At 34.7% G+C, this 25829-nt stretch overlaps 1 protein-coding gene across 4 annotated transcripts in view; it reads left to right on the top strand.

The window, feature by feature from the left end:
- Positions 1–25829, top strand: part of LOC121424392 (neurofilament heavy polypeptide-like) — a 78053-nt gene that overhangs the window by 42495 nt on the left and 9729 nt on the right. For 3 of the 4 annotated variants that reach the window (XM_041620101.1, XM_041620248.1, XM_041620326.1), the window contains exons 7-11: positions 5534–5603; positions 8904–9037; positions 15077–15170; positions 21708–22473; positions 24301–24433. In XM_041620101.1, the coding sequence (XP_041476035.1) occupies positions 5534–5603; positions 8904–9037; positions 15077–15170; positions 21708–22473; positions 24301–24433 (1197 nt within the window). Of the gene's footprint in view, positions 1–5533; positions 5604–8903; positions 9038–15076; positions 15171–21707; positions 22474–24300; positions 24498–25829 lie in introns of all 4 variants that reach the window. The other variant, XM_041620173.1, reaches the window with a different exon arrangement.

Raw genomic sequence — 25829 nt, 5'->3', positions numbered from 1 at the left:
ATGTTCATCCCCCCCTTCACATTCAAAAAATCATTCTGCCACCCCTGGCAGTAATTAGGATTAGTGGCATGTACACACAATCTATGTGAAATACAAAAAGTACTATAACAAATTTTACTTTAAGTTCAAAATAATTGAATTTTAAGCATTGTCTTAAAGTTTTGGTAAGTTAAATTTAGTGATAGTGACCATTTGGAGCCCCAAATTTAGGTATTCTGGTTCTAAATATGCTTCTGAGATCTACTATAGTCTGTATCTAACCAAAACCTTCCCATTTTTTTGGTTCATGATATTGATTATTCTCATAATCACTGTAGTAGAGCTCAGAGAAGTGTTGATGCTATTTGCATTATGAAGGTTAATCTAATTTTTTTTGGTGAAAACTACACACTGTCCTCGAGCCTTCATGCTATCAAAACCCACTTTTATCTCAATTCATTGCATTGATGTACATGAAGAAGTCATTTACAGATCCTCTTAGCAGCTTAAACAGTCTTTAATCAATGTTTTCTTTGTTCATAAGAGTCTACTGCCCTCTTGCGAGAGTGATACAACCCATAAGTCAGTAAGTGAATATTTTTTCTGATATGTTGAGGGTGGTCGTTGGATCGGAGATTCGCAATCAACCTGGACGTTTTGTATACTCCTCTGCTGCCCTCTATTGCTCAATCATTGAAATTCCCAAGACGTTGACTTGCCATAGAATATATTCTATTAGAAAAATAATCATCACCAAAGAAAAAACTCTTCAGAACGATTGCTGGCCACATCACACCTGTTTGTAGGAATAAATCGGATGGGGGGGGAATCAAGATTTAGAGTATTGTTTGATAATACATGTACATAGAATTCTTAAAGCAAGTATGACCTAGCAGGAGCAAATCCATATATAGGTTTACTATTGATATTGAACTATCCATCACATATTGTCTTTCTATAGATGAATGAAAGAAATTCAACTGAAAGGGGGAGGGAGTGCAGTCCATTTCTTAAGATATATGTAGGCTAAACAATTTCTTCCTCGACCTCAATGTTTGCTGGATGATGATCGTATGAAGTCGAAATCAATCCCTTTGAGCCGATAGACTGTTATTACTCTATCAAGTATTGAATCTTGATAGGACCTAGGATGGGGGAGAGTAAAACATTATCCCCTTTAAATCCCTGATTGATTGATTTCAGTCTTTGATTTATTCTTATCACAACTGCCCTCTACAGTTCAAGTTGTGAAACCAGACGTTTTGAGGTACTGTTATTAAATGTAGGTGTTTGTGAGTTTGGAGGAGCGGGTGGCAGGATATAAGGCATAATTTGTCAAGGAAGGCCTAGCTGGGTCTCATTCCTTAGAATGTCTAATGATGTATACATTGACACATAAGAACACTTCACCAACAGTCAGATTATCCGGGGCCTAGACTATCTAGAGCATTGTCATTAGCTTGAGATGTAGTAGGAGCTTTTGCTATTGCCTAAAAAAATATAGTAAGGTCTTTTGTTAAGGAGATATAAGCATGGACCTACAACAAATGATATGAGTAAGGATATTTACACATCTGTGTAAAAGTTTCTATTATGGTAACTTGGTCATTGACTGGTAATAGCCAATCAAAATTAAGGATTTTATGGGAGTTAACATTGAATTACAAAAGTAATGACTTTAATCCAACAGGGGCCCAGGGATGATAATAAATGCCAGTTGTAACGATCGCAAAATGAGTTTGACAGAATCTAATAAAAACCAAGGTGTTTGTACAGTATGCATAAATTAAAAAAAATATGTGCCAAATGGCTTTGGGAAAACCTGCTAAGAAATCAGCAAAATAAGCACAGAATTCCATTTAATGTCTGGTATTTTTCCAAAAATATTAATACACCGTCCTACAAATGCGTTTTGTGTTAGTGATTGTTAGAATGATCGGTTTTCAGCTAAGGTGTGATAATTTCACAAAGGTAAGCTTATTTCAATCAATGTACCAGATCTAAATCAGTGGTAATATGGTGGCAATACACCTTGATTTTAAAGACTTTCTCATGAAATACTTGATGCAAAATCATGCAACTATGTTCTTTTACCTTTAATATCAATGTCCTATGCGGTCAATAACTATTATGTCTTCGCATTTTATTTTAATAATAACTATTAAATCTCATTCCAATAGTTTTAGCCCTTTTTATGAAGGGAGAATGAAACTATTAAATCTATTTATAAGTATGTTATGTTTAAATAGTTATAATATGACAATGTTATAATGCAAGATATTGACTAATTATATTTTCCAGCTTATCTTAATTCTTTAAGGCTCTAATGCAGTTTATCCTCTCAGCAAGACTATCACAGCATAAATCTTGTAAAGAAGTTTCGGTAAAAAAGTCTAATTAGTATGAATTATACTAATTTCTAATCTACAATTCCAACCTTACAAAAGTGTAGTCACCATTGAAACTTTTCCCATAGCTGACTTTTTGTGAATTTTTTTTTTTTTTTTTTGGGGGGGGTATTAATGATATATCTAGTGCCTGCTCTTGATAATGGTTTCCTTCTTGCTAAAAACTTACCATTTGAGCACTAACCTTAAAATATTTAGGATTTAGATATTAGAAAGCTATATATAGACAAGGATTATATCCTGAAACTGTCAGCACATTCCCTGCTCAAAAAATTGGTTTTATATCAATGTACCAAATCAAAATATTTTTATGCAATATTTCAAAATTTTCTTTTCCTTAATTGTTTTAGGGCAGAGACATTCATATAATCTAGAAATAAATGGGAATCATAGTGGTATTTACTTAGGAGGGATTTACCAAACCAAAATTAATCTTTATATGAACACACTGACACCGAATAGTATCAGTAATATCCTCCTAACAAAATTGTCTTTTGTGTTTCTCAGGATTCAGGACCTATCCCCCTTGCTGAAAAGCTGGGTTTATCTCTCGCAATCCCCCAAGTCGACCTCCTCCAAATCCATCCTAGCAATCAATTCAAAGGAGGAGGATCAGCAAGGGCTCTTGTGACAAATTTAGAAGATGTTTAATCACCTACTTCCCCCACTTGTTGTCCTCATTCAGCTTTACTCTGTGGCTCATCTCCCCCTCCTACTTGCATGTATGGGACTATCTTAAGTATTAATCTTAAAGGTGTTGATTTCTCTCCCAATGTGACATTAGCCCCATTTACACCAGGAATTATTTCTTGGAATGTGGTGAACCTTTTATGTTCTTTAAGCATACTAGTATTTATTCATTTTCATCAAATGGAATTTTGTAATATCAAATTTGTAATGGAAATTTGCGATTCAATAATTCTTAATTAAAATTTGTGATTTGTTGGAAATTTTTTAGCTTTATTTGAAATTCAATCTTTTCCTTATTTGCCAATATACAAGTAATAGAATTGATTATCTGATGAATGTATTTATAAATTACTTGATAAAGAAATAGAGATATGATAAACTGACTAAATGGAAAAAAGGAATAAATTTCTAAGAAAACATGAGTAAGTGAATGAAAAAGGAATGATTACAAAGATGAATATATATCAATACTTGAATAAATAGAATATGAGCAGTACATCCTCCATAAACGCCCTGGGATAAGGAAATTTTGAATAAGACCCCATTCACACCCCAAAAATTGATATCGATATGAAATGCAACCATCAAACTCTATAGGTGGTTTCAAACTGCCTCGATCATAAGAATCCCCATTAAATTACAAGAACTTTTTTAGGCTAAAAAATACCCGTTAATTGTTCCTGAATTCACACTGCCCCGAAACATATACTCCGGGATAAGTTCCTGAAGTTACGAGCATGTGCAGTATGGTCTGATGAGCAGGCAAGGTGCGAGATTCAAAATCACTAGCTCAGCAGCTACCCATGGCACCTGCTCCCAACTACACACTGGTCTGAATTAAGCCCTGTAAACCTTGATCAAATATATATGAGTCACATATATAAAAAAAGCATTAAAGGTGAAATGAAATAATTGTAAAACAATTATTTCATGAGAAATCCTTTAAAATCAAGTTTAATAACCACATGTTATCTTAGGTCTAGATCTGGTACATTAATATAAACTTATCTTTGTAAAATCATGAAATCTCGATAATTCTAATGATCACTAACAAAGAAAAGCATGTGTCAAACTGTACATAAATATTGCTTCAAAAATTTCCCGGTATTTGATGGAATTCCGTGCTTATTTTGCTCATTTTTCAGCAATTGAGCATTTTCTTCCAGAGCTATTTGGCACATATTTCTTATTTTTTCATACAAACACTTGGGTGGTCATTTTGTTGGATTCTGTTCGAACTCATTTTGAGATCGTTACCACAACTGGTATTCACCTTTGAGCAGGTTCGGATACTGTATGTTCATGAATGCACATGTTTCTGAAGAAAACAAGGGGACAATTTGAATCAAAATCTTATTTTTTTCCCCATAATATTTTTCATATTATTCTCACAGATATATATAATTCTTTTATTATCAGTCAAAATGCCCTATTAAAGACTTATAGTAATTATTACTAGAAACGAAAGTTATATGAATCCAAACATGAAGGCAGTAATCTGTCACCAAAGTGGAAATGGTCAATTTGACAAAGAAAAAAGGCTGAAGCAGGCATCATTTGGAGGTAGACGCGCAACATAGCACGTTGTTTCTCGGTCAGTTAGTCAAAGCCGAGAAATGAGTCCTCCAAGGGCATCGAGTGCAGGCTTTGATAGCAGGAAGTTAGTTTAGGGACTCGGGTGGTGTACATGAATCATCATATCGTCAAAGTAAAAACAGTTTTCTTTATCTTGACGCTTACTGAAAGATAGACAGGGTTCTGCTCCTCGGAGCAGACTGGCAAACCGAACGTAGTAGCGCTCTGGGGAATACCTATCGGTACACGCTGCTGCATCTATTTTGGAAACTTTACTTGTGACACCTTCCGTCTGTTACCGTACACTGTTAAGATCATCATCCAGGGATGGATTCTTGTTGGAATAATTCCATTTATTATTTCTGATTGATTTAACCTGTGGATTTTAATAGCATCAGATCTTCCATTATCTCCGTCTTTGGACTACTTCCTAACTTCATTTGCTGTACATGCCTTGTTGATATCTGAATGGTTCTTCCATGCTTGGAATAACATCCAACTTCATACTTCCGTCTGCTTCTTTGAAACTACATCATCTTGTTTGGGCGAAGCTAGGAGCAATTATCAACTCATCTTTCCTCCTCTCTCTCTCTCCCTCTCTCCTCAACTACGCAAAGCGGTGGCGGCCTCTATTCTTAGATAAGCTATTAGGAGTCTAATTTAGGGTGTAGGTTGGGACGAAGGTGGGTTTAGGGGGTAGTTTTCATTTATAGGAATGAAATTGGTAGAATTAGTCTGTTAGGATTGAGAGATCATAGGGAAACCCTTACTCTCTTTCTTGTCCAAATCTTCCATGTCGGAAAAGTTCTTTAGTTTTCTCTTTGTTTGGGAAGAGTTAGGTAGTTCTCATGCCTGTAACCCATATTCATTCCTCGCTACAGAAGAGCTTTACGAGCGTGGGCGTCAAGGAGAGCCAAAATGTTACAGCCGACATGAAGAGATTAAAAACAGGTAAGCTGCATTATTTGTTTTATTATTAAACATCACGGCCCCACATTAGGGAGTGTGAGGGATCAAATCAATATCAATTTCGTATATATGGAAAGCTAGTGACATCATCATCTAGAATGACAACGAATTTCACAATGTCAATTTCAAAATTTTTGGATGGCTCAGAAAGAAAAAAAAAGACTTTCTAGCTTTGACGTATAAAGTGGTAACCTTCTTTTGCCTAGGAAGAGTTCTCTACAGGGATTAAGAGACTGTTTTCAGACAATATGAGGTTGCCAACATTGCCATTATTAAACAGCTTTTGCAAAGCTGTCCTCAATTTCCAATTTCGAATCAGCTCCTCAGAATATGAAAATACTTTTTATTGCCATTGTTTTGGTACATCAACATGATATTTTTACTTTATGCTATGCTAGTAGACAAATAATTATGATTGAGATTGATGCAAACAATCACACTAATTGTGAGAGCTGGCCCATGTATTGCCATGTAGGTGCCCATAATGCAGGGGATGAATTTGTTGTACCTATGCAAGTTTGGGGATCCTGAACTACATGTAAATTAGGTGTCTTCAAGCCATCCTTATCCTTATGCATCTCATTTTAGGTCTGGTATTCCAAATGATTCTACCAATTCACCAGTCCTGATGTTGATAGACGCCATAAACATAAATGATAAGAGTTTATGCTACACTTACAGGGATTGAAGAGTAGCCAAGTTTCACTGGGACTCGCTACTCAGTACAATTGTTACCTTAATCCTTGATTAAATTCATGGGATGAAAAAAGGGGCACAACCAAACAAAATATTTCCTTTACAAAGAAAATACTTTGAGGAGCTTTTACAAATCATTTGAAATAAAAAGATGATGAAATCAAATTGGGTCACCTTGCCATTGTCTTGGCCTCTCTTGGTTTAGACGGATGAATCTTTCATGTTAATCTATATTGGCCATCTTCCCACAGGAATGTGAACAAAAGATGTTATTCACAAACTATATAATTGAATAGATTTTCTTATTTATTTACTGCCAAGTTTCAATTTATAAGCCTATTGCACTTATGCGTGCTCATCCCAATGTTTTACTTCCTCTGACTTCAAAGGCAAACATTTATGTTACATATCTCAGGAGGGTAGAGTTTTGTGTTTAGGAATATACTTGGTTAAGAGAGACTGAAAAATCAGGCTATTCATTCTCACACGTAACGGGCCCCAAGTGAGCTCACATTACACAATATTCCTTCATGTTGGTAATAAATGCAAATTTGTCAGGTGAACCATTGTATAAACTCATCTCTATTGATGGTTTGTCTCATTGCCACAGTAACCATTTTTGGAAAATAAAAACATCAATATTTGCCTGTGGAATATGATTTTAACTTTGAGGTGATACAGAGCTTTATAGACCATAAAATGAGGTGAAGGGCTGAATAGATTAAACACCAATATCAAATGTCTGTCTTTGTGAGTTGATCTTTATTGTTTAGTATATCTATGAAAGGAGAAATGTTGCTACCATGTTACAAACAAACATGTTTCAAGACACATTTTCTGGCTACAAAATTGAATTTAAATTCCCCTTATCAATGTAGGTATGCTACTTGACACTATTCAAGTGCAGTAGTAGAGTGATGCAATAGACCCCCAAAGAACAGTTACACTTCGTAATTCCGAATGGTTGTAATTCCGAAGGTTCTTTATTCCGAAGGTTCGTAATTCCGAAACACGTAAATTACCTATATCTCGATGTTCATTAATTCGAAAACGTTAAAGGGTGCGTTAATCCGAACATTTGTGGTGTTATTCTGAAGGTTCGATAATCCGAAAACGAAATAAGGTTCGATGTTCCGAAGGTTTGTTAATCCGAAAACAAAATAAGGTTCGTTAATCATTTAGTTTTCGGACTAACGAACCTTCGGAATTACGAACCTCAATTCGTTTTTGGATCAAAGAACCTTCGTACTTACGAACCTCACGTCGTTTTCAGACTAACGAACCTTCCGAAATACGAACCTTCGGAATATACAAACCTTTGGAATAACGAAGCTTTGGAATTACGAACGTATGCGCCAAAGAACAATAGCTTTGTTATGGGAATGTACATCAAAGATGACACGTTGCATAAGGATGAAGAAAAAAAGGGTATTTTAGAAACTAAAATGTGACCTAAACATGTTTATCACCTTGAAATATATATACATGTAGTTTTTGTTTATGCAATCCTGTCCAGCCCAATAGGCCCCTGAGAAGGATATTGCATTACTGCTACCGCCATCTAAATAAGATCTGAATATACCTTGAATATATTTGCCTGAATTACTATTAGTTTGGGAGGAAGGAAACTAAATTACATTCCTTTTCAATTAGTGCAGGAATCTGACATGCGCTGGCTCATGTTTTTAAAATACTTTTCAAAATGGAAGTGTTTAATTCCAAGTGTAATTGTGACTGGTCTACATGAAGCTGAAATTAATTCTTCTTCACTGTTTTTAATTATCCCACAAATTTGCAGAATTTGTTCTTTTCTTATTTCTTATCTATTACATTTATTTTCTGCTTTTGATAAACCAATAATTTGTTAGACAACATTCATGTCAATCTAATTTCTGATGATCAATATGAAAGTAGAAATATACAATTTTTTTTACTTGACTTTCAAATCAGATCAAAATCAAATGTGTTTTGAGGGATTTGAAGACACCATACATAGATTACTGACCTGCAAACCAGTACGTTTTTGGCGTATTTATTTATTCTTTTTATTTTCATTTTTTTTTACAAAATCGTAATTTATTGAGAAAAATCATCTCTATATGTCTCTTTTTCATAAAACTTACATAAATATGGTCATTAGATCAATGTAATTTCAAGTAACTTTTTTTTCAATCATTTTGTTAAAACCAGGGTGAGATGTTACAATGTTTTTTTTTTTCATCTACAAGAAAAGGGTGCATTTTAGCTTGCATGCAGCTTGAGCACCGCGATGAGCGAGTGCGCCATGCATTTTATTATGAAATACACTTTTTGGGGAAAAATGCAGTTTTTTAAATCACAGAATACAATTTTTCATTCCCAGAGGTTGGCAGGTCTGAGATTATGTAGCAGGCCTAAGATATTTCTAATGTTAATTAATTCATTTATTTATGATCATCTGGCTGATGCGGTTATTTTTCCATAAATCCATTTAAAAATTTACCTGTCTGTCCCCTTTATTATGTTTAACCCTCATCATATTTACTCACAAAGATAAAGAGTAACAAATTTACCAATAATTTCACCACATCTTTATTTCTTTCAAAGATAATCCCGGTGATGTTGACCTTGATCTCATCAAATCATCAAAGCTATTATCAAGCTCTGCGGCCAAACACAGAATATCTGTAGCCCCCTCTAACAGGAGGCCAAGCAAAAAAGCTCGTGCTCGGACGCCACAGGTAAATGACCCCCATCTAAAATTACAATTTTTCATGTAATTATATGTTATCTTTATATGGATTGAGCAGTACGATAATATATCTCTTTTGTTTAGATATATCTATTGCTGGGGTAAGTACATGTGTAGCAATCATTGGTAAGTCAACCATAACACAATTTAAATTTTGTTGTAGATTGATTTGTTTGTGATTATTGTATATGTATGTTGAGGTAAAATACTGCCATTAATTCTGTTTGAAAATTGAACATGTGCATGCTTCTTGCATTTTTGAATGTCACTCTCCATGAGAGGTAAGAGGTCTTAAAAGCATCTGTTCTGGACCAAAAGGACTCTGGATATAAACTCATAATGCACAGTTTGAACTCCTAATGAGTTAGTGTAATGTCCATGACCTTTTGACCCAGAACAGATGAACTTAGTGCATGGATGTACCTGGATTGTTGAATGCATCTAATCCAGATCTGATTCGATCTCATCCTTCCTAATCCATTGGAGTTCCATTATTCAGCTTTGAGAGTGAAATTACCATCACAATGTTTCAAATTCAAAATGCACTTTAATGATGGTAATATAAAGGCAACTGAACACTTCAACCTTCTAACAAGAACTGCCCCGATTTTCATGTGGAAAAAAAAATTGTTTTTAAAGTAATCATTACATGTCATGTGCATGTCACTCTCTATGTGAATCTTGAAAACATATTTTGTACTTGTTTCTCGGAAGTGGACAGCTCACACACCCAAACATTGTATGACGCCAGAATTACCTGACTAGGTTGAAGCATTTAAGGTATCAATTCAATTAGCTGCCACTCTCTCTCAGACATTTCCCAGCCATTATCACTTATTAGACCAACCCCTCTTTGAACTCTGCTCATTAATTCAGTTAAAAGAACTCAGGTACAAGAATCCCCTTTTGAATCAACACAGGACCACTTGTAATGGGGTTATATGGAGGTGTATAGTTTCATTTTTAAAACTACTATGATCGACTTGTATTATTCAATGTGCTGAAAGATCAATTACTGTATGTCTTATGTTATATCAATAATAAGTTAACTCTGCTGCCATTTTGAAGATTGCTCATTAAAATTTGACACCTTGCAATAATTTGTCAAAGGACAACTCTCTGTACTAAGTTATAATCAAACCTTGCATAAAAGAAATCCAGCAATTTTTTTTCATTTCAATTTCTTCTACCAATGGGAAATTAAAAAAAAAGGGACCCCCACCTACCCCTATTCTGCTGTGCAAACCCTTCACTCTAGTTAAAGGTCTGAATGTGCAGTCTACTCATGCTTTGTGTACTGAAGGCCCTCTCGCTCAGGAATTGAAACCGCAAGTTTTGTATGTGCTAGTCTTTGCGTGGAGACATGCTTGTTGATCAAAGTTTCAATCAGGATCTGTTCCTGCAGACTACCCTACCCCCCCAAAAAAGGTGTCAATGTCCACATTTTTTTAAAACATGCTTGTTGTTTTATGTACATATATCTTCATAGAAAAAGCTACAAATATATGTGATGAAAATTTCTTTGTTGCCAATTTAGTAGATTGCCTTTCCCAGACATGCTTAAGGATTAGTGTCCTGAAAGTGTTAATTTAGTAACCAGAAGGAAGTCAACTCACACATTTAACTATGTGTCAACCTCAATACAAATTAAACTCATTAAGCTTTGATTATAACGGTCTGCTATCTGGAACAACACTTCAAGAGTAGCTATCTTTGTACCCTCAGTTTACTACTTATTAGAAAAACTGATATTTAATACATCATCTACATTAATTTGAACTACCCATTTCTTATCACAAGTTAGAAAGATTATAATGTTTCAAGATGTACAACTGTGTTGTTCGTGTCAGCATTATTTTAATGAAATGAAGATATAATTCTAAAAGAAAATCCTATATTGTTGTTAGTTTATTACTGCTAAGAAATGTTAGTTATGGGGGGGGGAGTTTCCAATAACCCCCTATGCCTTTCATATCCAATATATATAATCACCTTAATGAGAAAAATGGCTAAAAGGAATATTTTCCCATACTTCATATCAAATTTGCAAAATTATATGTTTACAAAGTAATTGTTTTATTCTAGAATTTTTGTTTCCGTGAAATGTATTTATAAAGGTCAAAATGGTTTTTAAGAAACTTTTCAAAATGATTATACATTTTTTCATTTTGACACAAAATTTATCATGATAAATGTGTGCCAACAAAATTTTTTAAAGGGTGAAATAACCAAAACAGTTACTTAAAATGGATGCTCCAGGTTGAAGATAATAAAATTTGAATAAAGAAAAATCAGACAAATATAGCACAGAAAATGTGATCAAAATCGGACAATGAATAAGAAAGTTATGACATTTTAAAGATTTGCATTATTCCGGTAAAACAGTTCTAGACATGTCTTCATGAATATTAACTGAGCAAATTGATGATGTCATATCCCCACTTGTTCTTTTGTATTTTATTACCGGTATATGAAAATAGGTTTATTCAATTTTTTTCCTCCAACAACTAGAAAAATCTGATTGACAACTGATTAAATGCATTAGATATTAATTCCTGCAACTTATTTCATTATAAGGGAGACATATTATTCACACATGTATGAAATAATGAAAGAAATATGATTTCATGTAATAACATACAAGAAAAAGGAAAGTGGGGATGTGACATCATCAGCCCATCTAATGAATATTCATGATGATGTGCATATTACTGTGTTTACAAAATATTGCTAAACTTTAACATTCAATAATTTTGATGATATATTCAGCATTTTGCTCTGTGAATTTTACTCTATTGAATTACATGTAGGTATAAATATTTTTAGCCCGGAGTACCCCTTTAAAGGGGAAGTTCACACTGAAGAAAAGTTTGTTGTCAAAATAGCAGAAAAAAAAAAAATATTGTTGAAGGTTTGAGGAAAATCTTTAAAGGTTAAGAAAGTTATTAGAATTTTAAGTTTTGGATTTGTGACATCATAAACGATCAGCTGTATGTTATGTAATATAAAATGCGTGAATTAGAATTTCATGTTTTAATGGTTGCTGATGACTTTTTTTTCTTGTCATGATTAGGGTGAACTGATTTGTCTATTGATATCCAAAAAGTACAGAAATACACAAATTCAGTTTTCTGAGAAATTGATATTACATTGATATTTTTACTTTTCGCTATGTACTATGTCATATGACATCACAAATCAAATAATTAAAATACTAATAACTTTGTAATTCTTTGATGGATTTTTCTCAAACCTTCGGCAATAATTTTTTCTGCTATTTTTACAATGATTTTTTTTCAGGGTGAACTTCCCCTTTAAGAAGAGTATAAATACGATGCCATACTGTATTTCTTCTTCTTTGTCATTTATATTTCCTACTTTCCAATGTGCCTCAAACATTTGCCTTTTAGTTTTCTCATGCTGATCTTTGGGCCTCCTTAATATCCTTACTATAAATATATTGGTGCATATAACTATTTTTAGAGTACTTAACAGCAGGTATATATTTGTTGCTGTAATCCCCTGATCGTCAGGTCTTTAGAAGTCTGAGGAATATTAATATGAGCTTAGCGGCCTCTGACAATGTTCTGTGACAGTATAAATCCACTTTCTAACAAAGGAAAGAAAATCAATTTTTAAAGACTGCTATATTGCTAATTCAAATTTAAATTGTATTGAATTCAATATTTTTTTTTCATTTTTATGTTCATTGTAAAAGCAAACAAAAACAATTGCAGCTACATATATGAAATAAAATAATGCCAGTTGTAAATTTTAAAAGTTGAAAGCTAATCTATTATTTTAAGTCAAGTAAAAATCTGAAAATACTTGATTTTTACATTTTTATATTCTGAATTTCTAAAAACAGTTCTGAAAACCTGAAATTCTGAAAATCTAAAAACAGTGCTCATCGATATTATATATTAATATTTAATATTATAGCATTTACACCCATATCACGTATTGAAATTAGAGGGTTATCTAAAAATATGAACCTATTATTTGATCCCCATTTAACTTCATAAAGTGTCGTTCATTTAGACCATTCTATGTACATTTTTATACAAAGATATTTTCATCAGTCAGGTGAAGGAGGAAATTTAATTCTGAATGTCAAATTTGACAGTTTATTACCCTTTTTAATAAGAGAGAGAGAGAGAAACAGGTAAATTGGTCTTTGAGGATTTAACTTGTCCTTTCATAATGAAAAAACCCCTGAATTCTGATTGATCATCTTAAGGTTTGACATTGGATAGGACATTTCTAAAAACTAACCTGTCTTCGGTTTGTCATGATTAAGTCACATTTTCATTCATGTTTGCATAGAGACAAGGAAAGGGTCAGCCAACTATACTTCAAGGTCTTAGCAATTTTTTTTCTCATGATCATAGGTTAATGTTATAGCAGTATTATTGTGTGCCTTTCACTGCATATATGAAGATTTTTTTTAGATATGGCTGTCTGAAATTAGGTTGCTTGGAAATATATTGAAACTTGAATAATGAAAAATATAATTGCACATAAGAAATAAGATAAATGAATAGAAATGAAAATGAATGAATAAAGATGGGAATAAATGAATAAGAGTGAATGTAAACAAAAGTAAATGAATATAAATGAAAATAATTGAATAAAGAAAAAAGGAATTAATGATAATTTATAATTAATAGATTGTGAACTATAGGTCACTCTATTTGCAATTGATGTTAAATCTGCTGTCATTGTGAACTACCATTGCGACATCAATCAACAGTTAATAAAATAGAGGTTCAATGCAACATACCATTGATTTACCGAATTGCCATCAAATGAAGGGAAAAGGCAGTGGGGCTGTCTTTGGGGAATATACTTAATATTCATCTATACTGCCATACAGGCCGGTAGATAATTTTACTTTTTAAATTTGATTAGCATTTCTGATCGTTAGAGAAAAACCCTCCACCTTTGTTTGATACAGTCGTAACTCTACATGTATGAAAAAATTGCTTCACAAGGGAAATTTTGTGTAGGATTCGTAAGAATATGTGGAGCAAAGTCCAATGTGATACCACGAAAATCATTTACTACTGGCATAAAAATTTTATTTTTTTTTATTTTGGAGGCTACCTTTCACAATTTGCTGCCTGAATCTGCAACATTGGATAAGTGTTAACATTGCAACAAATGGGGACTTTCCAGAGCATTTTTTGTTAGTTTCCACGGCTGTTTTGAGCATTTTGTGGGCCAAATCGCCCTCAGCCCCCATGTTCCCTGCTGTCATGACACATAAATACATCAATGGGAAGTGTACGTGGCTATTTGGGGCCACCTCTTTTTTTTGTGGGGTGTATATCACAATCATATAGTGAGCCTGCGAATTCTCTACCTATTCCCTGGATTAAAAAGGGGAAGGATGAAGCGGAAGGAATATTCATTCTGTAATTGGCCCCTCGTTGATCCATTAGATGACATATAGTGATACGAACATCATGCTTGATAGATTAATACACAGTCATGTGTTGTCGTATGCAGCACATCGTAGGGCAAGTCACAATAATTATAAGCAGGGGACATAAAAACCTGTGTGGTTTAAAATTCTGCTTTTCTCATTGTTCCGTGTTCACTTTCTATCGCTACTTGTACTTGAAATCCTTGCTGATCCATTTTTTAAAGAGGATACATATTGTATCATCATGATACATACAGTCGTTTGTTGGTCGACAGGGCATAATGTAAGGCATGTCACAATATGCACAGGCATGGGTCATAAACACCTGGGTGGTTTGAAATTCTGCAGTTACGAATGTTCTGTGTCACTTTCTAATGGTTTATATATATGAAATCCAAGATGGAACAGCAATAGCAATCAATAAAGCTGAAAGTTTTCGGCCCAGATGTGTACAGTAGTCTACTTGAAATTGACCCAAAACTGTTTCAACATGAATTGTTGTCCATATAGCTGTATGGAGTGTTAAATAAAATTTGAAAGATCATTGTATCACCAGTCTTTTCTCTTTTTTCTGTTCTCTTTCTCTCTATCTCTCTGCAGAAGCGGTCCAGCAGTCGACTTGACGATGCCCCCTCCCCAATAGCAGAAGAGCCCTCCACCCCCACAAAGAGTCCCGCCCCTATCGATCTTGACAGTGAGTTACCTTTCCCCGGCGTGGCGCTTAAAACAAGCCCCGCCCAACAACATTCCAATGGCTCCACTTCCAAACCGAAGGGCCTGGGGCCCATGGTCCTCCCCGCCCTGCCCCCGTTTGGCCCAAAGGGTAGTAGAAGTAGGAAAATAGAATCTACACCCATCTCAGATTCTTTATCTGGAAATTCAGATTTACCTTCTGATAGTGCAATATTCCCCCCTCAGAAAGCTGAGAGTGTAAGCGATAGGAGTAAGATAGATGCCTTAGAGAATCAGAAAAATGGTCAGGACATAGGCAAAGAGAAGGTTAGGCATGATGATATAGAGAAGTTGCTTGATGTTGATCCAAGTTTGTTTGGGGATGATGGCAGTACTACTAAGAAGGTGGGAGGGATGGAAGATAAGGGTGAGATGCCATTCAAGCTTGGGGGAGATGGGTTGATGGACGCTGGTGGCGTGGAAGAGCAAGGACACGGAGGGGTCGGGGAAGGGTTGGGTATCGCCGACTTGGACCTCCTGGTGGACCTGCCGGATCCGCTGGATCTTGGCAAGAACATGTTTGGGGTGGAGACGATCATGGAGGAGGACGAGGAGGTGGAGACCGGAGAGGAGATGGAAGGGAGTGACGACTTCCTGGAGGACGAATCCTCCGTGGAGGAGTTGGAGGTGGAGGAAGAGGCGAAGGAAAGAGTGAAAGTAGGGACTGTGGCCGCCATGATAAGTAGCGTCGAAGAAGAGATAAGGAAAAGTCCGCCGGAAAAGGGGAAGGGTAAAGTGATAGTGGTGGGGAAAAAAGAGAAGAAGAAAGAAGAAATACAGGGTGCTATTAAAATGGATGAAGGATTAGATGTTTGGAAGAAAGATGAGCTTTGTAGCTCAGTCAAAGAGGATAAACCCAAATCACCATCCTCGCATGGAGTTGAAAGGGTGGTGGATGATCACGTTGCTATGGAAACAGATACCACTAATGATAAAGATGATAACAATATTAATGATAGTAATTATCCAGGAATCGGTGGAAGGCTCTCCCCTGAGGACTCAGTCATGGGCTCTGACAAGTTGACCCGTGAAGGTAAAAAAGTTTTGAGTTTGTGCCTAAAAAAAATCAAATACTTCGTACGAAAACCAAGAGTGTTCTGTCAAAATTCATGTGTAGGTGTTTCTCGTCCTCCCATTGATTCTGTGCACCATCTCCCCCATCCTCCATCCATGAATCATGACATCCGCATGCATGGCCTTGCAATCAATAACAATCTTACCGTGATACAGAAGGATTGATATCCATGATTTGTGAAACAGGGATAATAGTAAAACCCTCCAAATTCATTAAGTTTCAATCTAAAACAAATTTTCATATTATACAAGCTTATAGTGAACTTGAAATCAAAAGCATTAAATTAAACAAATATCCCAGGCTTTGATATGTATGATTCTGATGCAGTCAAAAAAGATTGCTTTCAGCACTCTTATTCTTCATATTTACTGAATTTTGGCATGTCCTGAAATCATGAATATTGAAAATGTTAAACAAAATCCCAAACCTTATTAAAATGAATAATAAACTAATATGACATGATCGGAGCATTTTCTTTGTGAATGTTTGACTTTAATGTATCACAAATTATGGAATATTTTCTCCTTGTCTGTGTTTATTTTTTTTATTCATCTCTCTCTATTCTCCATGCTTGTTTCTTTTAATCTCTCCAAACCCATCCATAATATTTGTTTTCGTAAAGCCTCTTGTTCCTCTGTCATTTAATTCCATCATTGTTTTCTGCTTTGGAAAATTGTTTTAAGAAGAAACTCCTGTTAGATATTGTGTAAGGCAGTGTTGTGCGGATGGTGTATTCCTTGGCACGTCTGGCTTCTTCATCTTCATAACATTCTTAGTAGAATTTTCTTTGGGAAATGGAGAATATGGTGGCTATTTGGACTGCTTGTGGTTCATTCTAAAAGATTTAAGGATACTAAAAGCTCTTCAAACAAATATTTCTTTTATTACTAAAAGATTGTTCTAAGAACTATTAGCAGATGTCATAGCATTTGAAATGACAAAAGAAAAAGATGAGGCAGTGTGTTGCTGGTTAAAAAAAAATGTCCCCCCCCAAAAAAAAAAGCAGAGGTTATCTTTGAAAAAAATTGCAAAGTGTTAGAGATTTTTTATTCATTATTTTGAAATGAAAATTCTGCTTGTGTTGCATTGCATTTATTCAAATAACAGTTTCAAAGCTCAAATACATGTATTATTTGTTAACACATTATGGTGTAGTTGAAGTGAAACCTTGAAGCATTGCTTAAGAACCTGGGGTTCTACATCAATCATTGCACTGTAATTCAATTCAAAACTTAATTATCTATCACAAAAACATTTACTTAAAGGATAAGTCCACCCAAACAGAAAGTTGATTTGAATAACAAGAAAAAAAATCCAACAAGCATAACACTGAAAATTTCATCTAAATAGGATGTAAAATAAGAAAGTTATGACATATGAAACATTATATAATTTAAAAAATGAGAAACAGTGAGGGACATCATGTACTCTCGCATTTGCATATTACTGAGTCGTGCATATATATGTAACTCTTTTGTGAAAAATAAGCGAAATTTTAAGATATACCTTTCTTATTTCACATCAGATTTTTATATTTTCAGTGTTAATGCTACATGTAGTTTGATTTTTCTCTTATTCAAATCAACATTTTTCTGCCTGGGTGGACTTGACCTTTAATGATATACCCTCCAGAAATGACTGAAAAGGGTTGTTTTGATTTGTTTGGGGCCTTGATCGGATATCCTGAGCTTGATCTTCATATGGGGGTATCATGTGCGAATGATTGTACCTCATTTCTTTTAATAAATCCTATATGGGGGAAAAAGAGGCCTCATTGAATATTTCCGCTATTGGACTACCTTGAGGCTTTACCTGCTTGACATATCCAAGGTTAGTTATTTTTTCTTCTGATATTTAAGAACCTTATTCGGCGATATATTCAGCATCAGATTAATTTACACTGGTCGGATGTCTTGGTTGCTATAGCGATAGTGACCTGTCCTGATACAAAGATTAACAGAGCTTTGCATGTTTTGTATAGGACCCAGTATGTCCCATGGTTATTCATTATATATGAAAAGGCAATAGTGTAAAATATAAGGCAATAGTATGAAATACAAGGTAATAGTTTAAAAATACACTGCATTAGTATATAAAGACAAGGCAATAGTATGAAAGTACAATATAATAGTATAAACATACTGGGAAATTATATGAAAACACAAGGCAATAGTTTAATATTTAAGGCAATAATATACAAATAATGCACTTCATTGGGGGCAATGGTAAGAAATATTCGCACAAAGTATCTTTGGAGCAGCTCTAGCACACCTATGATTAAAACCAATGGTGTTTGGACTGTTTGAACGTGTGTAATTCGGGGAATTCAATTCTTGAATAGAATGATATGTATTGTTTGTTTATAGAATAGTGATATGGGTCCTTGTAATTTTATCACAATCATCTCAAAACTGTGACAACTGTTCATGACTAGTCATAGGTAAACTTTGAAGTACACATTAGGCAAAATAAATGCCTGGTCTTGTGTGCTCTCTCAACAAATCATTCGACTATGAATTGGCATGCGTGTATACACATTTGTCTAGAGATCAGTTTTATAAGCATCGCCCCCTTTTACATGTACTGGTAAAAGCATAATATTGTGTGATCATCATGAAAAAATAGCCATCCCTCAATGTTGCTTGCAATTATACTGTCGTACTATGGCAAAAGTAAGCAAGTTACAAAAGTATAATTTCTTGTAAATGAGCAATGTGTGTTTGTCTTCTACATAGGTGTCAACGCAGTTTAACAGCATATTTTCTTCAATATATTTCCATAGAACAATCAATTTTTCCCCAAACTGTGCCTGAATGTGCAACATACATAGGGTGTTTCATAAATGAAAATAACTCAAAATTGACTGATGTGTCACTTGCTTCCTTTTGCCAAAGTTTGGCAGTGTAACTGTGTCTTTCCTATTGGGAAAAAATCATCCATTTTACTTTCATGCATTTAAAAAACATCAATTTCATATGTATCATTTTCTAATTGGTAAATGTGAGGAGCTGTAAGTTTATCTATAGGATAAGAAAAAATATTTAATTTAGAGGTCCCATTTGAAGCCCCTGTAATAGTCACAAATGATTAACTCATGTATGTAGGGTTACTGTTTAAAACCTGAATGTTATTGTGTTCTCTACCTTCATTGCCTCTGATAAAAAGCGCTTTCTATCGCTACATCGTATGCTTAAATCATAAATTGCTTTCATTTTCATTAAATATCATTCTTCTCCCCCCCCCCTGATACTCAAAATTCCATTCAAATCATTTAAAAATGAGGGGGGAAAGGAAAAAAAGTACAAATTTCTGTTTTTATAGTAACCGTCTGATCCATTTATGTTTTAAAAATTAAAAATCCTTTTATGGATGATCTTATCATTTCATCTTTAGACAGGGAATGCACCTGTTGTACATGTATATAGCTCAATCTTCTCTTTGTAAACAAAGCAGGTATGAAATATAAAGCTGATGATTTAATTTCTTCAAATTGACCTAACAGGAACACTGACTCAAACTTTTATATGAAGGGGCAGGTACCTGTTACGGAACTTCCTCAGGTTTTAATCTTGAACTTAATAGTTGGGAGTCGGCACGAACGCATATGGTAGAAATCAATCTTGACATTTACAAATTGTCAAGGTTACAACCCAGACGACTTTTATTAAGCTCTTTGGGAAAAGGCTGGTGTCCCAGACTTTTGATTGCTTTTAATTGAAGTGAGGCATAGCCTCAGTGATACAATTTTTGGATTTGATTATTCACTTACGAAAGGAAAAAATAGTATATATGTATGCATACATATATACATGAATATATATTTACATATTCTATGGAGCTTGTGTACACACATAAGAAAGTAGAGCAGTCTGTGAGGTATTCCCAACATGCCTAATTAGATGCTACTGATATGGAACATCTCTATTGCAATGAATGTTTTGTAAAGCTATCTTTGATTAGGTAGTTGATGTTGGGAGATTGTCTTTGACTGAATGGTACAACCCACAGAGTGAAATCATTTACTGTGCTGAAAACATATGAGATGTTATCAAAGAATTTCCCTAGGAAGTGATTCATAAAGCTCTTTGTAAACCTATGCACAAATTTATGAAGAATAATCTAAATGTGTCTCTCAACCAAAAAGCATAATTTCAAATACACACCAATTTGTAGATATTTATTAGGATTTATTTTAAAACACTCTTTCAAGGCAAATTATGTTTTTTCTTTAATGTTTATGAGTCATTTGAAATATAGTCAAATGTTTGTTCGCCATGAAAAGGTTTGAATTCATATTGTAGCACTTTATATTCAACTAAGTATTCATAAAATCGGGCATAAATTTATGAAGAACTTTGTGAAACCGTCCCCTGGTGTAATATAAGTTTGATTATGGAGTTCCAGCAAAGGTAAGTGAATTCAACAATTAAATTTTTTTAGAAAGTTCTCCCTTCATAACTGAAGACTCTATTTCACATCACTTGACTGCTGTTTCCATGGAAACTTGTGTATATTCTATCAAAATAAAATCCAACTAAAGCATGCCTAGTATATCATCTCATAGCATGTGTTGTCTAATAGTGAGCATGCTGTTCTTTCATGTTTTGGGGAAAATTAAAGGGCAATATGAGTCACTGTCTTTGGGGGAAGTTTGTGGTCTTTTAGCTGGGTACTCTAAGAACAATTTGGAAAGCTTTGTGTTTTGCATATTGGAATTTTGATTTTTAATTTGGCTTTTGAATGGTGTATGGTTATTGGTTTTTGTTAGATAATGAAATGAGAATTTTTGTATTATAAGGGCAAAATAAAAGAAGTATGCTGATTCCTGTAATTTGATAACATAAATTACATTTTGACTTCCAATAACAAGTCAGACTTAGGGTGGTAAAAGATGAAGTCAAAATGTATATTGATGATAAAAGTTCACTTTTAAAAGAGAAATGTATGCATTGCAAGATATTATTTTCTTCTCAAATTCTCCCTAGTTGATGGCTCCTGTAATGCAAAAGTTAATAATTGATTGTATGGCTGATCTTTATGATCAATTATATTGGTTATTATGTGCAATCAATTAGTGTGTCAATTGTATTACCAAGTGATAAACTTTAGTTTAAGGTGTGGATATATAGATTGTTGAAAGTAGATATTTCTTTTTAAAGAATAAGATTAAGAAAGTATTGTGAAATTTTATTTGAAAGTAGAACATTTTTTCTTAACCATGGCTTCAAACATCCTTGCCCATTATAATAGTGCATGACTAGCACCCTATTTTTGTGTGAAGTAGATCAAAATTCTGCTCTGTGCCAAAAGAATTTAAGCCAGTGAAGGATTGCATCCTTTTTGCTCTTGCAGGTGTGAGATTCTTGTTACAAATAATCAAATTTCACATGTAATGGTTTGATTCATTTTGTTTTTCGTCTTCAGATAAGGAGAAAGGAGACGCACCCAAGAATGATGGAGTACCTGTTGTCATCATCGAGTCGCCATCTTCAGACGACCTGAAGACTAGCATGGATACCACCCTTGAAGGGAACTCCCAGGAAGAAGTGGAGGAGGAGCCTATGATTCTGCCTCAGGTACCCAAAGAAGTCATCATCATCATGAAGGATGACACAGCCAAGGAGGAGGAGGCAGCAGGTACCAAGAAGGAACCAGAGAAAGAGGCGAAACCCAGCACCCCTACCACGCCCGAACCGCTAGTAACACCGGTAGAGACGACACCCCCTGAGGAGGATGCAGCTGCCGCGTCACCACCACCGCAGATGAAGAAGGAGGAGGTCGAGAAGGAGAGCACCGAGACGGAGAAAGACGTGGAAGAGGTGAAGAAGGAGGAGGTGCCCGATGACGCCGAGGAGAGGCGCTTGAGCGTCGCGGCCAGCAAGGCTCTTTTTGAAGCCAAGATCCCTGCTGCCTCAGAGCCGATGAAGTCAAGCAACAAGGTGGTTGTCAACGGCTACAGTGCACCAAAAACGGATGTGAGGCGGACCAGCCAACCCAGCGAGACTATTCCTGAGACCAAAGCTGAAGCTGATACCAAGCTTTCGGAGAAGGAAGAAAAGAAGGTAGAGAAGGAGGAGGAGAAGAAAGAGACAGACGATGGAAAGGAGGAACATGATCAGGTTTTTGCCAATAAGGAGGAAGCAGAAGAAGCTAAAGACGAACCAGTCAGTCTCAAAGATAGAATCTCGAGGTGAGGGATCATTCAAACTCAAAGGCCTGAATTCATAAAGAAAGTTTTTAATGTATTATAGGAAACCATAGTTCATGTAAATTTCATGCATTGATTGTACCTGTAATCCAGCAAGCTTATTTGAGAAAGCTTGCATTAATGAATGCATGTTTTTGCCACGTGTGCTAAATTAGGTTCCAGCCAACATCAGAGATGCCATAGCAAAGACCGGCGATACATGAGATTTTAGGCAGAGATCACCAGGCATTGTATATAATTTATATGAGGATAGGCTGTGATATTAACCAGCTTGCATGTGATAGAGTTGGGGGAGGGGATGAGCAAGATTATCAAATGCAGGAGTCTCATGCCTATTGCATGAGACATGGCATAGGGCCTACATGTATCTGCAACAAACATGTATAACATTCAAATTAAAATGAACTTGAATACAGTATAATGACAGGTGGGAACTTGGTGTCCTGTGGATAAAGCACTCATTAATTGTTTGAATGTTTCTCAAATATACGTGCTGAATTAAGCGTAAGTAATACTTCATAAACATGCTGTCATTCCATGAATACAAAACAAGTACATGCCCTATAATGGAGCTGTCCCATGACAAAAGGAAGCAACTCTGGGGTGTTTTGGGATATTTTCTGTATGCTCTACATAATGCTCAAGTTATTGGATTCAAGTAGCCTCCAATATCTGAATTACAAAGAAACTCATTCCAAATAGTTGCTTCCTTTTGTCATTGGAGGGTAGAATGGATTAACCCCCTTTTGGCTCTAACACACACAATAATGTGAGTGATAGTGTACCTAATTTGGTTTGTATCCACACAGTCTACCAGTAGATGGTCTAACTGCCATTTGGTGTAATATAGATGTTCTAATTTCCATTTTGTTTTCTTTTGATTTTTCTCTCTATTAAATGAAAATTCATTTCATAACAGTTCATCTGATTATATAGACTACATGTACTTGTTAGTGGTGCTGGGCAAAGAGATATTGGTCAAAATGCATATAGCGTAATCTGTGTTTATCTCTTGTAAGACGATACGCCATTCTGCAACATGTTTTCAATTAGAATTTAAATAGGATCTGTACATGTGTCTGATTAATGCCAACTGTTGGAGATTTTATCTAATTATGTATTTTAGCACTTACTAACATTAATGAGGGGGATATGATTAATCAATTTTTTGATGATTCTTGATAACATTTTGGGGTGCACTGTTGGTTCAGAAAGGTCATATGACTCCTTGTGTTATTAGCTGAACAGTAAATTCTTAGTTTTACAAGACCATAATATAATGAAAGTATTTTTATTTTGAGAATCTATTTCTACTTGCTTGGGGGTATAGGAATTTCTTTACTAAAAAATGCAACTCTGACATTAAGATGCTTTGTTCCATATTGATGGTCATAAATTCAAGTAAAGGTGATTTAATTTCATTTTGGATGTAAGCATGAAAGTGTTACATAAAAAGGAATTTCATGAAATAAAGAAATGCCCTTTAATAATGTTTTGTTGGTTTCATGGTTTGTCTTGATTATTATTTTGATGTATATTGATATGTACAGCAGATATTTTACATGTTTTTAAAATTTTGTTGACACAAATATTTTAAATAAAAAGATGAACTCAGAAATCAGTAGATTTGGAATGCTATAGATTTATTAGTATTTTTTGTGGGTGGGGGGTTAACAAAAACTTTGCTGAAAGCAAAATGAATTAATCTTTTTTTTTTTTTTACATCTGTTGTATATTAAACATTTACTGATTTACTGAAATTTCCCTTGTTTATTTTTTTTCTTAATCCATGTCTCCCAAAACCTTTAGGTTTCAGAACTTGGCCACTAAGACATCGGTGAAAGGCCTAACAGCTCAAGTAACACGAAGTCCTTCGAAGCAGCGGCCTGCCTCAACGAGCAATATCGAGAACAAGGAGTCGCCCAAGAAGTTCGCCCCAAAGGTGAAAGATGATTTCTCCTCCCCAACTGACACACTAGACTTGGTAGACCAGCCTAAAACTAGAGGTATAGGTGGTATCCACTAAGGCATGGTCTGCAGGCATTTTGGGATATGGGCCTGGTGCACGGGTCTACTTTATGCATATTTTTTAGTTTGAATTTGGGAGAGGACATATCAGGATTAACTCAGAAGGATTAGGGTTATCCCCCATTTAGTAGGATATTTTGACTACCATTCTCACAAGCAAGTAAGCAAAATCTTAAGTTTTTTGGAGGGTGCAGATAGCTGTCAATCACAATCAGAAATAATTAAATAAAGTAATTTGTCAACATCCATGTGGAAAAATAGTTATCCATTTATGGAGCATATGTACTTATTACAGGTAAAAATAAAAATGATGTCAAATAAACTAAATGCATAGAAATGAGATGTGAGATTTTCTCATGCGATTTTTTTTTAGTCACTGCTAAAAAAATCTTTGTGAATCAGTTCCTCAAAATAGCATTGCTCTTTGGAGTGGTGTTGAGCCTAAGACAACTTTCTACTATTTTCTATTGACTTCAGCCTTTAGTGAATACTTTTCAGGCTTGTGATTTTTTTTTACAATTGTGCATGACATTGAATTCCCTTAAATCTTTTTAAATTGAGAGTGAAGTTAAAAACTTCACTCTCGAATGCGAAAATGTCTACACTGAGTAGGGAGTTATATGAATGGGGGAGGGGAAAAGAAGAAAGATAGAACACTAAAAATGGATTTTTAAAGGTCAAGTCCACCTCAGAGAAATGTTGATTTGAATCAATAAAGAAAAACCAGACTAGCATAATGCTGAAAATTTCATCAAAATCGGATGTAAAATAAGAAAGTTTGACATTTCAAATTTTCGATTATTTTTAACAAAATTGTTATATGAACGAGCCAGTTACATCTAAATTGGAGAGTTGATGATGTTACTCACTATTTCTATTGTTTTTTTTATTGTTTGAATTATACAATATTTCAATTTTTACGAATTTGACGATTAGGACCTCCTTGCCTGAAGCACAAAATATTAAAATAATGGAATTCCACGTGTTCATGGAGGAATGAAACAAAAAAATAAAAATACTTCATATAATGAAAGACAAAAGAAATAGTGAGTGATGTCATCAGTTCCTCATTTGCATACCGACCGAGATGTGCATATACCTGTTTTGTGAAATGAAGCGAAACTTTAAAATGCCATAACTTTCTTATTTTACATCCGATTTTGATGAAATTTTCAGTGTTATGCTTGTTGAATTTTCTCTTTTTATTCAAATCAAGTTTTTGTGGGGTGGACTTGCCCTTTAAGCAATAAATATCCCTATTCATGTTCTAAGCATATGGGTCCTTTGGTCTATTTGTTATTGTTTACATG

The sequence above is a fragment of the Lytechinus variegatus genome, chromosome 1 (assembly GCF_018143015.1).
Source record: "Lytechinus variegatus isolate NC3 chromosome 1, Lvar_3.0, whole genome shotgun sequence".
NCBI classification, from domain to species: Eukaryota; Metazoa; Echinodermata; class Echinoidea; order Temnopleuroida; family Toxopneustidae; genus Lytechinus; species Lytechinus variegatus.
Note: the sequence above shows the minus strand (reverse complement) of the source record. Positions and strands in the feature narration are given on the sequence as shown.